The 16,160-nt window shown below is 37.6% G+C and overlaps 1 protein-coding gene across 19 annotated transcripts in view; it reads right to left on the reverse strand.

Annotated features, from left to right (window-relative positions):
* Positions 1-72: 72 nt before the first annotated feature.
* The window catches only part of LOC101744205 (la-related protein 1), a 97,586-nt gene continuing 81,498 nt past the window's right edge, over positions 73-16,160 (reverse strand). For all 19 annotated transcript variants that reach the window (XM_038013987.2, XM_062670981.1, XM_062670980.1 and 16 more), the window contains 7 exons: positions 15,399-15,507; positions 13,251-13,396; positions 11,214-11,347; positions 10,255-10,373; positions 9,655-9,764; positions 8,814-9,222; positions 73-7,396 (listed from right to left, as the gene is read on the reverse strand). In XM_038013987.2, coding sequence (XP_037869915.1) covers positions 9,152-9,222; positions 9,655-9,764; positions 10,255-10,373; positions 11,214-11,347; positions 13,251-13,396; positions 15,399-15,507 — 689 coding nt within the window. In that variant the 3' untranslated portion in view covers positions 73-7,396; positions 8,814-9,151. The remainder of the gene's footprint in view (positions 7,397-8,813; positions 9,223-9,654; positions 9,765-10,254; positions 10,374-11,213; positions 11,348-13,250; positions 13,397-15,398; positions 15,508-16,160) is intronic.

Genomic DNA, 16,160 nt, shown 5'->3' on the forward strand with positions numbered 1-16,160 from the left:
TTTCATTGGACGTTAGATCCTAAAACTATCACACTAAAAACTTCAAGGAAACAATTGATAAATAAAAATTCCTTTCTCCTTTTTTTATTATTAATTTATTTATCAATATAATATTATGTGTATAATGTATAACTTACAGCCTTAGGGAGCATCTAACACGACGGAACAAAAATGCCTTTGTTGTTTAAACTTTCTCAAATGTAGAAATAATGAAGAAAAAATAATAAAGAAGAAAACACACCGTCGCGACCGACACAAGCAAGCAATATTTATAATTTCTTAATTATATTTATTATTAAACCGCGTTAACACCTAACATATTGACTAAAAAAAAAACAAAGCATTTTTTTTATTTATTTATATATATATTTTTTTTCTCATTTTGTCCTATATTACAACAACCAAATTTGTCGAATTTCCACGCCACGAATGAAGATAATTAATGATCAAATGACTCTTCAATTTCTCTATTACTTAGGTAGCCCAGTCACGGAAATTATCATACCGTAGACAAAAAAAAAAAACTTAAATATACAATCACTTACAATCTAATTTTAGCAACATTTTTTTTTGTATATTTTTCATTTATACATTAAACCTACGGTCGTTTTTTTTTCTCTATTTTCCATACAGCTCATTGTCTCCTGCTTTGGCGTACTAACTATTAAAAAAAAATTGCAACAATAGACAAAAATAGTAAATACAAAAAAAAAACTTAACAATCTTATATCCTCGCCACTTCGTCACGTCACTATCAAATGGTGTCGCATTTTTATAACAATTCGATATAGGCCAAAGAGATCATCCGACGTTATCATTGATCGATTTTGAAAATTAAATTGATTTTTTTTTCAAACACTAAGACAGCTTCTACGTTTACTATCCGAATGTGATAAATTCAGTCGGATCCGCGAAACACATGATTATCATTTTTCTTTTCTTTTTATGAAAATGCGACCCAAATTCGAATTAGCCATCGATCGCTTCTGCAAAAAAAAACACCAATTACATTCTTTCGTTTCACCGGCAACACTCGTGCATCTAAACTACACAATTTTTACTAGGGACGGCTAATAACTTACAAAAAGAAAAAGAAAGAAAAAAACTAAACTCGACACGGAAATCAACATTTTCAGTCGGAACAATAGAAGAAACCCTCAAGACGTACCGTAAAAAGAAACTGCATCTAACTTGACAGTTACTTGTCAAGTCAGATGCGTTTTTTTTTGAAGTGAAACTTCTTTATCGGCGTTGGAAAAAAATTTACCGTCACATTTTTCGGTTACGCGTCACATTTTTCCGTTACGCGCCATCTTTTTTGTATTCATGTCTATGATAATAAAATCCTTTTGTTTAAACTTTATCTAATTTAACTTTTTGAAGTGAAACTTCCTTATCGGCGTTGGAAAAAAATTTACCGTCACATTTTTCGGTTACGCGTCACATTTTTCCGTTACGCGCCATCTTTTTGAAGTGAAACTTCCTTATCGGCGTTGGAAAAAAATTTACCGTCACATTTTTCGGTTACGCGTCACATTTTTCCGTTACGCGCCATCTTTTTTGTATTCATGTCTATGATAATAAAATCCTTTTGTTTAAACTTTATCTAATTTAACTTTTTGAAGTGAAACTTCTTTATCGGCGTTGGAAAAAAATTTACCGTCACATTTTTCGGTTACGCGTCACATTTTTCCGTTACGCGCCATCTGTTTTGTATTCATGTCTATGATAATAAAATCCTTTTGTTTAAACTTTATCTAATTTAACTTTTTTGTATTCATGTCTATGATAATAAAATCCTTTTGTTTAAACTTTATCTAATTTAACTTTATTTAACCAATTTCTAGAAAGTTGCATGTAGATCATTTTTCGAAAAATAAGGCCATAAAGAAGTTTCACTTCTTACGTGTGTACACTAGTACACGCACACATTTTTTTTCAATTGCAAATCTAACAGGAAAGCAAAATCAAAATTCCCTGACGTAATACTATAAAAATATTTTTTTGCACATTAAAATAATACACGGCTCTCAGATTACATACAGGATTAGATCAAATTAAATAGGTTATCGTCCAACTTTGTTGTGAAGTACAGGGTCGCTGTCCGAATTTAAAAATGATACGCGTCAAATCTGACAGCTGTCAAATGCGCTACATTACATATTTATTATTTGGTCGCGTGCCCCTTTCAAACCCGTTCAACTTGAATCGTTGTGGTGTGGGCCTCAGGAATCACAACAAAATACATATTATCATAGGAACTATTTATTTATTTTATTTATTTATTACCTTAAGAAGCGATCCAAGCATCCAAGACGTTGTCTTATTACTAAGTTTTATTAATAAAAAAAGAAAAGAAGATACGTTACGATTCGTTTTTTTTGTGTAGTACAAATCGCTCTGACGTTTCAGGTAAGCATTTAACGTTGAACGTTAACTTATCTCGCAAAAGGAAACCAGCTTTTTATTATAAGCGTGGCTCCGGGCTTTCGACTTTTGACCGTAACAGAGTTTGGCCCAAAAGCCATGTGGTTCGAGGCCTCGATCTTACAGCTTCAGCGTGCTCCATATAGAGAGGTAAACCAAGACAGACTTGTACTACAAAAAAAAAATAGCAACGAAATAAAGCGCGCTTAAAATTAATAATTAAAAACTATTTTAAACGAACCGACACACACAAGTTAAAACTCGTTCACTATTTAACTATTTATAAGATATAATGAAATATACAAATTAGGTTACATTCTTGTTTATTCTTTCACAACGCACTGCGAAACGGACCGTGCGAGAGAGAATTCACATAGCTCAAACCAGGAACCGTTTAAAATTCGAATAAGCACGCTTTTTTTTTTCGTTGTTTACATTTCGTTAAGACTTTTTATAAACAACGAATATGCTAGTTACGAGGTACACGCTAAAAGCTTTTAAGCATATCGCAGACCAAGAGCTATTTTAGTTTAGCGTTCGATTTGCTACGTGTCAAACTTAATCTGTAGACGATCGCTTTGGCGATGGCTTGGTGGAGCACGTAATAATTAGCTACTTTAAATATAGGTTAGCTATTTATCTTCAACCTGCTTTAGGAAATCTCTATTAGGCGATTATACGACTTATTAAATGTGCACTAGAGTCGAAACAGGCTTTTATATTATGCTTACATTGTGTCGTTTTAGCGCGCGAAACGCCTGACCACATTTCAGTTATGCCCAAGTTAATGTTCTATTTCAAAATAATAATAACTTAAAACGATCTAATGCCAGTTTGAATGAATTCATATTGACGTGATAACGTCTTGAAAATCAATGATGACCGGCTGCACGCACGAAAAAGTGTCACGTTCCGTCTAAGCCTGAGCGTGCAAGCGAGAGCACGGAACAAGCGATAGAGAGGCACGATCGGCCCAAGCGTTGGCTTGTGACACATGTCTCTTCTCTCGTGACGTCAGAGCTAGCAGTTCGAATAGTTCCGCTACTGACGTTATCACGTAAAACTATCGTCCGTAAACCGACTCTACTGACAATCAGTTTGTTTTTTGTGAACGCCAAACTTTGAGCTATACAAAATTCAACGCGGCGAACATTACACGCGACTATGTGCCATTTGATCTGCAAATAATAGAAGCAATCCGTTTTCGCAGTGCGATAGTCAAATATAAAGTATTATTAAAATTATGATATCAAATCTTTGAGCAAAGTTAGTAACTTCGATGCGTCATTTGAACGCAGTCCAAAGAAGACAAACAAAAAACCGAACGAAATAAACGCGTTTTTTTTCCTTAACGTTTAAAATAAGACTTAACGTCTCATCCCTATTAAGTGTTCTCATCACTACTGCTGCTAGTATTTCAATGTTAGAATGCTAGTATGGAGGGTAGGAGTAAGAAGCACCAGCTCAGTGTTAGCTGAATGGGAGCCAATCAAGGTGGCGCCACTGTAGCAAGTGGAAGGATTTAAAAAACGTTACCATAAACTACCACACTTCAATCTGTTTAAAACTGCTATATTCACATCAATTCCACTTCCTACACTAGCACTATTTCGGTGAGTCTTCCAACAATAACTTGCTGTTTATAGGTGGACAGTTTTTCAACTTGTTCCCTATACAAGATGGCGCACCTTACTTCTACCCTCCATACGTACAAGTTCCGGCAATTGGCCGCACACGCACTACGCGCCAGATATCTCTCGGAATCTACCATTTTATTTTCTCAATCAATTTTCGTTTGTATGTCCATTGTTATAACGGTCAAAATATATTTTTTGGAATACCCTCTCATTTTTTTAATGTCCGTATTCATCTTTCCGTATACATGCAAAGGGATAGATTACACTTAAAGAAAAAAACAAACCTTGCAACTGTCTTAATAAAAAAAAAACTTATTATTAAAACGTCACGTCGTATATATATCCATCTCTTTCGTTCTAGTCGCAGTCCTGGTGAACTTTAAAGTGTGACAGCGACAGACTGTGAATCCTGGCTTCGTTTACGTGTAGAATATTAATTTTATTCGATAAATGTCTCAATGCAGATAAGATTAATTAGAAAGATTATAAATCTAAATATTTGTCTATACATCACCCGATATAGTCCATAGGACGAAACATATACTAAAAAAAAAAAAAAAACGTTCCTATTCACCTCCTATACCACATTTTAATTCGATAAACTTATTCGATTCGTCGTTTGTTTATCGAAGCGAACTCCAGCGGCAGTTCCGTGTTATCGCGGTCCATAGGTACGGATGTCCCCGTAATAGATCAAAGAATTAAAAAAAATATATATATATTTTATATAGATGCGGCCTATACATTTTTAATAGACTATCGAAAAAGCAAGAAAGTTAATCTCATTTTATATTTTAATTGGCGTTTAATGAATCTGTCGAAAAACTTCAAACTTAGACATGTCAACAAAAAAATCTTTTTAAATCACACGTCAATACACATTCCATTTGCTAACCAAAAAAAAAACGATATTAAAAAAATAAGAAAACATGTCTGTCGTGCGTCAAACAAAGTGATAGAGCCCGGCAGATAGAACACCGATTGTGTAAATTGATAAAAGCAAACGGATCGCGTGTGGCTGACGGCAGCTAATTCCCTTTGCTATTAAAAAAAAAACAAAGGAGGCCATATTATCGTCCCCCTGCCAAATCAAAGATGGCTCCGTCCTCAGCGCGCTACCGCCATAATTCAATTCAGTTTCACATCTCCCAAGAATCATCGCTATCATAACGACTAGACGTAATTCCCCTATTTATTTATATAACTACTAATTATAATTTTTTTAACTTTATCGTCTCACAATGCCAGTCTTACGATGAAGTGTGTTCAGTGAAGAAAACTTACTACAGTTACAGTTCAAGGTTGTATGAACATTACATTACAACACACTGAGCTACCGTTCTCACTCGCACACGTTAGAACGAGGCAAGAGCGAGCGAGATGAAAAACGAAAACTCAATCAACTAATCTGTGAGCATCGACATTTCGGACCACAGATTAAAAATTCTCCTCACTGAACTTTAAATCCGCCGACACAAATCGCTTCCAAACTATACACATCTAAGTTACCGTTTAATTATGTATCTATATATATATAATTATATATACATATATATATGTACGTGGGCTCTAAAAGAACCGCTTCCGAGAAAGAAGACAGACGTGCTAATGAACAGGATCACTTAAATTCGACATATTTTATTCAAATCGCAATGTGATATAAAATAATGTCTTTATAAAAACCATTAATGCGCGGGGTGAACGACCTAGCTAGAAGACGCCTTCTTTCGAAACTCTAAAAGCAGAATGACATATGTCAAGACGATAGTAATCGGAAAATGAACCTAATGCTCTTAAAAAACGCATTACATTCTTTTGACAACGGAAAAAAAACATGGCCGACATAGGTCAGCTGTTTCGTTATTGATATGCCTTGACAACTGTGAACATCAAATATGGCCGTTCTAAATCCGCAAACGATTCTCTTACAGCCTGCGTACGATTTTTAAGCAAATGATTTAAGTTCCCTGCAACCTCAAAACGTATTTATGACGTCATAGCGAACAGTTTTTAAAAAAACACGAGGGACTGATTTTATTTATGTAAACAATGGATATTTCATTACGTAAGAGCCACCAAGTAAAAATTGGATATACTGGTAGCCTAAGAGCCTACTTCATCAATATTGAGAAAAATCAAATGTACCGTTGCCATAAAAATTGAAAAATTAAAATGTGTATCCGTAATTTGTATCCTCGCTTTAGGGTTGCAGAGACATTAATTTTTACGTGTTCATGAAACATTTTTTTTAAATATATATGGAATTAGACACGGATTATTTAATTAGATTAATTAATACACGTTTATTTACAAAACGAATCGATATATCACTACAGAGATACAATATAATATTATGAAAAATCGTCAAAATAAAGCACCAGATTATTAGTGTTGCTATGGTTGAAAAAAAATCAAACAATGTTGCCGATACTTGAAAAATGAAACATTAAAAAATTTGGTCTCAAACATGTTCAGATTTCATGTGATTTCATAATTTACCCTGTGTAATCAAGGAGACGTCTCTATAGATGGTAAGCTCGTCGTTTTGAGTCTGTCTCCGTACGCCAAACACGGAACGACTGTGCGTTCCTTGAGGCAGAAGAATACGTGCCGAATCGCTATTCAGAATCACATGTCATTTGAAGGAACCGAAACCAAAGTAATAAATTTTTGTTTAATATTTTTTACATGTCAAGAATATATTTTTAGATATAACATTTCAATACATACACATATACGAAAGGTCACTATTACTAAGATTATCTCATTAGAAAAAAAAAACCAAACTAATTAGTTCCAATTGAAACTCTCAAAATTAAATCTCCATTATTTGTCACGTCTTAAGAGAACCATAAGGAACGACTTTCCTTTGAAAGCTTCAACTGGAATCGATACATACAAGCGTCTTCAGAATTAACACTTTTTCATATACATACAACGTACGGAATGTGCTTAAAATGAATTGAATCTTTAAGAAATATATAAGGAACGATAAGAAAATGAATAGGTATAATATAAAAATCTGGGATAAATTTCAATAGATAATTTAATAGAAGAGGTACACATTCATTACAGATTGAGTGAGAGTTATAGCAGCGGTTCAGTACAGACCCGTCAGTATCAGAACATTAGTGTGATTAATCCAGTATATATTTAACTGAAAAACTTCCATTGGTAAATCTTAAAGACTCATTCAACAATTCACCTAGCACATTCCGCCTTTACACACTTATTATATACTAGACGAAAGCTATTTTATATCCCTCTGTATTATAATAAGGTATTTGTTGTACACGCCACTGCTCAGCATTGCTTATTGTCTTAGCTAAAAGCTGAAACAATTGAGAAATACAATTGATTATGATTGTGGTTGACCGAAGCTGATGTATAACTGTAAGGATCCGTTCACACAGACCGGCTCGGAGAGGAGAGCAGATTTTTATCGCGTTGGAAACAGAGTTTTGAATGATTGTAGTAAAGTTTATTTTTGCATGTGCACTTGAACTTGAACGCGCTACGTGTGAAATAATATGAGGAGCCGACCGGGCTCTGATTGTGATTGCGAGCGCATCTGCTTTCAGATCTCTTTCAGCCGGTTAATATGAAATAGTTGGCGGCTCCGCTCCGGCCAATTCCAAACGTATACGATCCGGTCTGTGTGAAGAGAAAAAAGCGAGCCGATGCTCCCCGAACTGACTGTGTGAACGGACCCTAAAATAGATGTGTTAGTTTCATTGGCTTAATTAATATGACCAGTATACCACATATTTAGTATTGCGTTTCGCTTTGATGAGTGAAACAGTCGTTGTACAGCAAAACTGGGACTTAGAACTCATGTATCGAGATGGATGACGGCATTTCCGTTGTTAATGTCTATGGGCTCCGGCAACCACTTAACACCAGGTGAGCTGTGAGCTCGTCCAACCATCTAAGCAATAAAAACATATGATATTCTCAAATATCCATAATCATAATATGTCTTGTGCAGAGCAAGTGCTGAAGTTGACATTAACTAAACAAGGAGGGATCATAAGCCCGCACGTAGGCAGGTACCAAATAGTACCAATACCAAAAACTAATTATATACAGACCGAGAAGAGCAGACAGCGGCTTGGCTATGCCAATAATTATGAGAAACGGTTACTATTTACTTTCGGATAAGCCATATGTAGGTTTGCTTAGATTGGTAATAAATAAAAAATATAAAGACTTCTATGGTAACGAAACAGCATCTTATTAAAATCAAATTCCTCGAATGTAGAAATTTGTGATATTAGTAATAGGAGTGAGCGTGGTCAGCATGAGTAAATAACACCAATATGTCTATTTATGTGGCAATGCAGTAATTAGTTCCAATCCGAATAGTGAGACCATCATTATTCAGCCTAGTAACCGTTGAGGTGAGTCATAGAATTTAATAATTTCACATTGCGACTTCAATTCAATCGAGCATTTTTTATTTCTTTTTATTTATAGCTTAGATGGCGGGAGGAGCTCACAGCGCACCTGGTGTTAAGTGGTTACTGGAGCCCATAGACATCTACGACGTAAATGCGCCACCCACCTTGAGATATAATTTCTAAGGTCTCAAATACAGTTACAACGGCTGCCCCACTCTTCAAACCGAAACGCATTACTGCTTCACGGCAGAAATAGGCGGGGTGGCGGTACCTACCCGCACGGACTCACAAGAGGTCCTACCACCAGTATCGATAAGCATACGATTTATAACAAAACATAATGACTCACCTGGGCTCCAAGCAGCGTTCAGCGCACAATATCCGCCTACGATCGTTGTCGTCGACAACGCGAAACAAAAATTCCATTTCCGGACCGAACCGGGCGAACTACCGGCACTAATAATATCCACAACACTATCGACCCGGAAAACACTATTATAACAATTTTTTGTAATTTTCGTTATTTATAAAAAGAAAAAAAGAAATGCTTTTAAAAACTACACGTCATTATTATTAAGTAGCACACACACTTTCTCGTGTTGTTGTTGTTAACGTCTATATATATCTATGTATATATATACACACAATGCTGGTACTTCGTGCATGTTCTTCTCGCGTCTGTACGTTTTACTGTGTTTTAGCTGCTATAGACTTGACCTCGGTCGGGACGGCGGTCTCCGGTTTCTGCTTTTGATTCGCTGTTGACAGAAATACAATATAAACATATAGTGCACGTGAAATAAGTGAAACTTCTTTTGCGGTGTGTAGTATTGTGTCTTTCTTCATTTTACATCCTTAAATTTCTCTTGTAATAAGGAATGCTGTGTTTAAGAGAAACGACCTAGCTAGCTTTGTCCTTTCCCTCTCTCCGCGTTAGAGCAGTTTTGCGAGACGCTCGGGTGAGTCAGAAAGTCGGGAGGTCAGAAAGACAGGGGATCAGAAAGTCAGGTGGGGTCAGAAAGACAGGGGGGTCAGAAAGTCAGGTGGGGTCAGAAAGGCAGGGGGAAGGGGCAGAAAGTCAGGGGGAGGGTCAGAAAGTCAGGGGGGGTCAGAAAGTCAGGGGGGGGTCAGAAAGTCAGGGGGGGGTCAGAAAGACAGAAGGGGGTCAGAAAATCAGGGGTGTCACTCACCACGCGTCCTGCCAGCGGAGGCGCCGCACGAACCAGCGCGACCTCGCGACTTGCTGGCGCTGCACGCCGCCGCGCCGCACGCCGCCCCGCCCCCGCACGCCGCGCCGCGCCTGCACGCACACACAAAGCTGTCACTATACCAGCTCCAAACACCACTACACACGACACTGTTTGCAAGCAACGACTAGGGACCGTTGCCGTCCATGAGCGACGATGAACATTTAGAGTAATACTAGTGGATAGTTGTGCATTAGAATTTTGGACATATTATATAATATTTACTATTTTATTTAATTCAGTAAATCTAATTCGTATTTTTTTTATTGCTTAGATGGGTGGACGACCTCTCAGCTCACCTGATGTTGAGTGGTTACTGAAGCCCAGACATCTACAACGTAAATGCCGCCACCAACCTTGAGATATAAGTTCTAAGGTCTCAGTATAGTTACAACGGCTGCCCCGCCCTTCAAGCCGAATCACTGCTTCACGGCAGAAATAGGCGGGGTGGTGGTGCCTACCCGTGCGGACTCACAAGAGGTCCTACCACCACCTAGCACCTATATACACAAAAAGCTGGATGAGTATGATGGGAGACAGTACGTGGCGTTCCTGGTCCTCTCGCTCTCGGAGACCGAGCGGTGGCGGTCGTAGGGGCGCGCGTGGGGCCCGCGCCCGGCAGCCGCCCCCCCCTGCGACGACAGCAGCTCGTTCAGTTGGGGCTGGAATTAAGCATCTTCGTTACTCGTAGCCACAGACTGAGGTGTACACTTTGAGAGACGACCTTGAAACAAGGGGTCGATGAACTCATGCCAGAGATATCGATAAACATACTTATTAACTTTTATACATATTAAATCCAACTATAGGTCAAAAACTAAATACTACCCTAGGACTACAACGACAACAACAACAGACCAAATGGAACATGTTTATAGCACATAAGTTTGCCCTACCTCGCTCCAGTAGTCAAGAATATTATATTACGAGTACATATGTAGTAGTTAACAATTTTAATTTTAATAATTTTGATTCGGTTTCATTTGATTTAATTTGATTTTTGTTTATTTTTATTTTTAATAATTCTGATAAATTAGTAATTTTAATTTTATTGTATTTTAATTTAAGTATATTATGCAATTGCATGTCATATTTAAGGGGCTTAAATTGCCCCAAATAAACGAATGAAATGCATCATTCATTTCATTTCATTAACAACTGAACCGTCTGTACATTTCATTAACAACTGGTCAGTTAAATATAGAGGAACCCGTGACTGATTCCAGGCCTAATAGGCAACATGAAGGTGCCATCATCATCATAATGCTGGTGAGGTCAGGCGGTGTTAGGGAAAGCTCTCGAAAGACAGATGACGGTCCTATTAGTTGAAGAAAAATAAGAAGACAGTATTTCTAACAAAGCCTTTGATGTAATGGGTCAAAAAAAAACCTTTTAGATTTAAAAAAAAAAACTTTCTACATAAGAAAAACCTAACATGTTTTTAAATAAAATAGATCAATAGTTAAATCTACCACGCTTTAAAAAAAATTAAATATATTTACCTCGAGCACACGAAAGTCTTCAATGCTTTTGAACTTCGACAAGTATCCCTGGAGCTTAGGCTCGACTTGCAAAGCGCTCGCGTGCTTGTAGTACTTCAAAAACGCCCAGAACTTTTCCAGGCCGTAAAGCTGACCTGCGGGTAGACAGAAAAAAAACAACATAGAATGATGCGGTCACCCATGAACATAAATAATTATTACTGGTGGTAGGACTTCTTGTGAGTCCGCACGGGTAGGTACCACCACCCTGCCTATTTCTGCCGTGAAGCAGTAATGCGTTTCGGTTTGAAGAGTGGGGCAACCGTTGTAACTATACTGAGACCTTAGAACTTATATCTCAAGGTGGGTGGCGCATTTACGTCGTAGATGTCTATGGGCTCCAGTAACGACCTAACACGAGGTGGGCTACGAGCTCGTCCACCCATCTAAGCAATAAAAAATTTCCAGGGGTACAGACTAGCCGTTGAGGACTCTGCCAAGTTTTGAATAGCCTCTTTAAATATCTCTATTACAATGTGTTCCACACGTCGACACGATATCAATCAGCTACGATCGATACTGTTTCCTAAGGGAACGTTTCAATCTACCCCTGTTGTGTACCTGAGAGGCTATATCAGCCGGACAGGAAGAGTTCGGGGATTACATCGGGAAGGATTTAGATGTAGATGTGGCCTAAAGGATAAGACGTCCGGTGCATTCGTGTGTAGCGATGCGCACCGGTGTTCGAATCCCGCAAGCGGGTACCAATTTTTCTAACGAAACACGTACTTAACAAATGTTCACGATTGACTTCCACGGTGAAGGAATAACATCGTGTAATAAAAAAAGTGTGTGTGTCCGCTCCGACGCACGACTGGAGTTTACTGGATATAAATATAAATTTGTGTCAGTTGAATACAGTAAAATATGGAAGTTACGTATTCTAGTGAGAATGATCCGGGAGTTGCGGAACACGTGGATGCGGTAATTAAGTAAGTCTATATAATTCACTTTTACAATTAATATATAAGTTGTCCATTCACTGATAGAAGGAATTGTTTATATTTAATAAGCTTTATTAATAAATGATTTGTAGCGGGTTATATTCGGGTATCAACCCACTAACAGTTGATACGTTCAGGAATCGAACCCGAACGGCGTCCGGCCACAAGCAAAACGATGTCGGTAAATTAAACGAAACAATACGAGAAATAGTTCTATATTACGACAACACGATACACTACAGATTATTAACAAATTAACGAGACACAAAACAAACGACTAACAAATATATGAAAAAAGTGTGTGTGTCCGCTCCGACGCACGACTGGAGTTTACTGGATATAAAAAATTAAACGAAACAATACGAGAAATAGTTCTATATTACGACAACACGATACACTACAGATTATTAACAAATTAACGAGACACAAAACAAACGACTAACAAATATATGAAAATACAATAATGAGAGAAACGCGCGATCAGTACGAGGCTTTGTGGCGGACTGCCGGCGCAGCAGCCCGGCGTCACCTGCGATAACGCGGCCGCGCGTTGGCTCCTGATTGGCCAATCAGGAGCCAATCAGGCGCATAACGCATTTCGTGTGACATGCTAGTACGATTTTGGTCCCCATAATTTTCATACCCCGGGCCTATATATTTTATGTAAATCGATTCTAAAGGAGTAAACTCCAAAAACAAACCCGCAAAATTATAATTTGAGTAATTACTGGTGGTAGGACCTCTTTTGAGTCCGCACGGGAAGGTACCACCGCCCCGCCTATTTCTGCCGTGAAGCAGTAATGCGTTTCGGTTTGAAGGGTGGGGCAGCCGTTGTAACTATACTGAGACCCTTAGAACTCATATCTCAAGGTGGGTGGTGGCATTTACGTTGTAGATGTCTATGTGCTCCGGTAACCCCTTAACACCAGGTGGTCTGTGAAGTCGTCCATCCATTTAAGCAAAAAAACTCAATTTCCTAGGCCGAGAGGCCAGACCAACAAAGTCCAGGTGATACCCTAGTTAAGAACATTAGTTCAACAATGAAACCGGTCACCTTTCTCGTAGTCCGCCATCGTCTCCGTCTGGAAGTGCTGGTAGAGCTCCGGCCGGAACTTCCTCTCGAGCCCGTACGAGTAGAAGCGGAACAGGCACTCGAGCCCGTAGCGGAAGCCGGCCTGCGCGTCCTCGATGGCCAACGACCTGTGGACAGTGACAATGACAGTAGTCAATCGCTTAATTATGGCTATGGCTTAATTAATAACATTATGATATTTTGTTTTATGATTTTTAATTTAAGATAAGATTTAAAAAGTCGACTTGGTTTGTCAGTAAAACTCGAATTTGCCATTTTACAAGGATTGGAAAATATATAAGACCTGGCTTCGGCCTTATTGAAATTTTTATTTCAGGAAGAAATTACAAAGGACTTGGCTTCGGCCTTAATGAAATTTTTATTTCAGGATATAATATCATACAAGACCTGGCTCGGCTATTTTGAAAATTTATTTCAGAAATTATATAGAACAGACAAGGCAGTATGGGCTTAGATCCCCTTACCTTTCCTAATAAGGAAAAATGGTACCAAAAAAAACTTAAATTGAAAGAAGACCCTTTAAGCGTGAACCGTCGATAAATCGAGTGTCTATTGATGCGTATAAAGTGCGGAGGGTCGCAATACCGACTATTGTGCAGTTTATTATAGGTATTACGTGTCAACCTGTACGGACATGGCTTAGCGCGCGCACGTATAGACATTTTCAATAAGTTAATAACGTTTTTATAAATAGACATTTAAAATTATTTTGAGTATTGAATTTTGTATTTTTTTGAAGTGTAACTTCTTTAGGCGCGTTGAGAGTAAAATTTATCTCGCAACAGATTCGTTATGGCTAGAAAGAAAAGATACAATTTAGGAAGTGCGAGAGTGAGAGAATAGACAGAGCGTCTCGCGAAACATTCGACCGTGGAGAGGGAAAGGACAAAGCGAGCTAGGTCGTTTCTCTTATACACAGCATACCCTATTACAAGATAAATTTCATTTAAGGATGAAAAATGAAGAAAACTATAATACTACACACCGCGAAAGAAGTTTAACTTCTTCAACGTGCACAAAGTTGCACGCGCACCATTTTTATTCAAATTAAAGTTTTTTTATGAGGTACATTTCTTTTTAAACCCTTTAGCCATTTCTGCGAAATATTTGAAAATAAGCTCAGCACTAAAACGGTTATTAAGAGAGCTTTTAGTCTGAGATTTAAGTGTAGCGATAGTTATAAAAGAAACAAAAGATACGAGACAAATCCCTGAATCGCGCTAACGAAATTTTCCAAGTAAGTTTATACCCAAGAAAGAAGATCTTCTGTTTGTACCTTTGTAGTTAGAACTTAGAACGATAATAACCAGAGGTGGGTACCGTTCTGCTTCGAAGACACTTCGATAGATCTTTAACAATATACAATTGAGACACCGACCTCAAGCCTCAAAATCGGAGGCGTTTGGCATAGCAATGTCCATGAACTCCCAAAAACTACTTCCATATTAGGATAACTGTGAGCTCGACTGATTATTATTACTGGAGCTAGGGGGACCATCAATGCATCTATTGCGAAGCACTGCTCTTGCTAGGGCTAGTGTTATCAAATTCTCTCAGATAGAGCCCGTGAAGCTCATCTACTGATTCGAACGTAGCTGAGATAGCCTCTTAGGCTACCAGCCAATAGGCAGAGAATAAAAACAGAACCATCAGAGTATTAAAAGACTCAACTACAACTTAAAACACTTTTCTCAGCAAATGTAATGTTGTACTGGTAACATTTAAATTTAACCTATTTTTCCGCTGTTTGTTAAATAGCTGTAACATGTCATAGTGTGTTATAAGAGATTGCTGTACATGCCGGTGACTGGCTTACATACCAGTACTGAATTTTATTTAAAATGTGTTAATTTTAAGCTTGAATGTTTTGTGTGTATTGCTGTTGGTGTGTCTAAATAAATAAATTAAAAAATTAAAAAAATTGATAAATGTACGCTCCCAGGCACTTCTAAACAGAAGAGCTTTCTTTTATCCTCCTACAGTACCTGCCGATAAGTACTGCACATCGATCTTTAGAGAGTGACAGCCGATTCAAGTATCGACTCAGTAGAGCGCTATCTCTGTCGTACACCGAGGTGCGGTGTTTCTCGGCGGGCACTGTACACCTACCTGAACTCGTTGTACATGGTCCTGTTGAAGTGGTCCCTCAGGAAGAAGGACCAGAAACGGAAGAGCGTGTTCATCTCCTGCGACTGCCCGATGCCGAGCTTCTTTCGTTCTGTCGGAAAACACAATCTATATATATAAAAATGAATTGGTGTCCGTTAGTCTCGCTAAAACTCTAGAACGGCTGGACCGATTTGGCTAATTTTGGTCTTGAATTATCTGTGGCAGTCCAGAGAAGGTTTAAAAGGTAGATAAATATGAAGATGCTTGAAATTAAATAAAAATAACAATTTTGTTTTTCCTTTGATGTGTCCCCCCCCCCCGTCGGATGGATTCCTTTTGTTTGTTTTAAGTTTATTTTATACAAAAGCTTAGGTCTTTTATTTACCGATTGAGGCACTACGAAGTCTGCCGGGTCAGCTAGTTATTATATAATTATTTAATTTCGTTAGTTTAATAATTAATGTTATTGTATAAATATTATTAATAAATAAATGTTAAAAAAAAACAATTAATGTTTTTATATATATACTAGAAGACCCGGCCACATATTGCTGTGGCTAAGGTTTTTGTTAGTTAAAAATATTTCTAATTACAAAAAACAAAAACAAAACGGTAATATATAAAAGTATATAATATAATTTATATAATATAAATATTCAGGTATTTCTAGATTGAGCAAACATTAAATCACACAAGCAATTAAAAAATAAAAAAAAATCTTTATTCTAGTCCATATCTTAGGACAAAAGTGATAAAGGATAC

Source organism: Bombyx mori, chromosome 11 (genome assembly GCF_030269925.1).
Source record: "Bombyx mori chromosome 11, ASM3026992v2".
Lineage (NCBI taxonomy): Eukaryota > Metazoa > Arthropoda > Insecta > Lepidoptera > Bombycidae > Bombyx > Bombyx mori.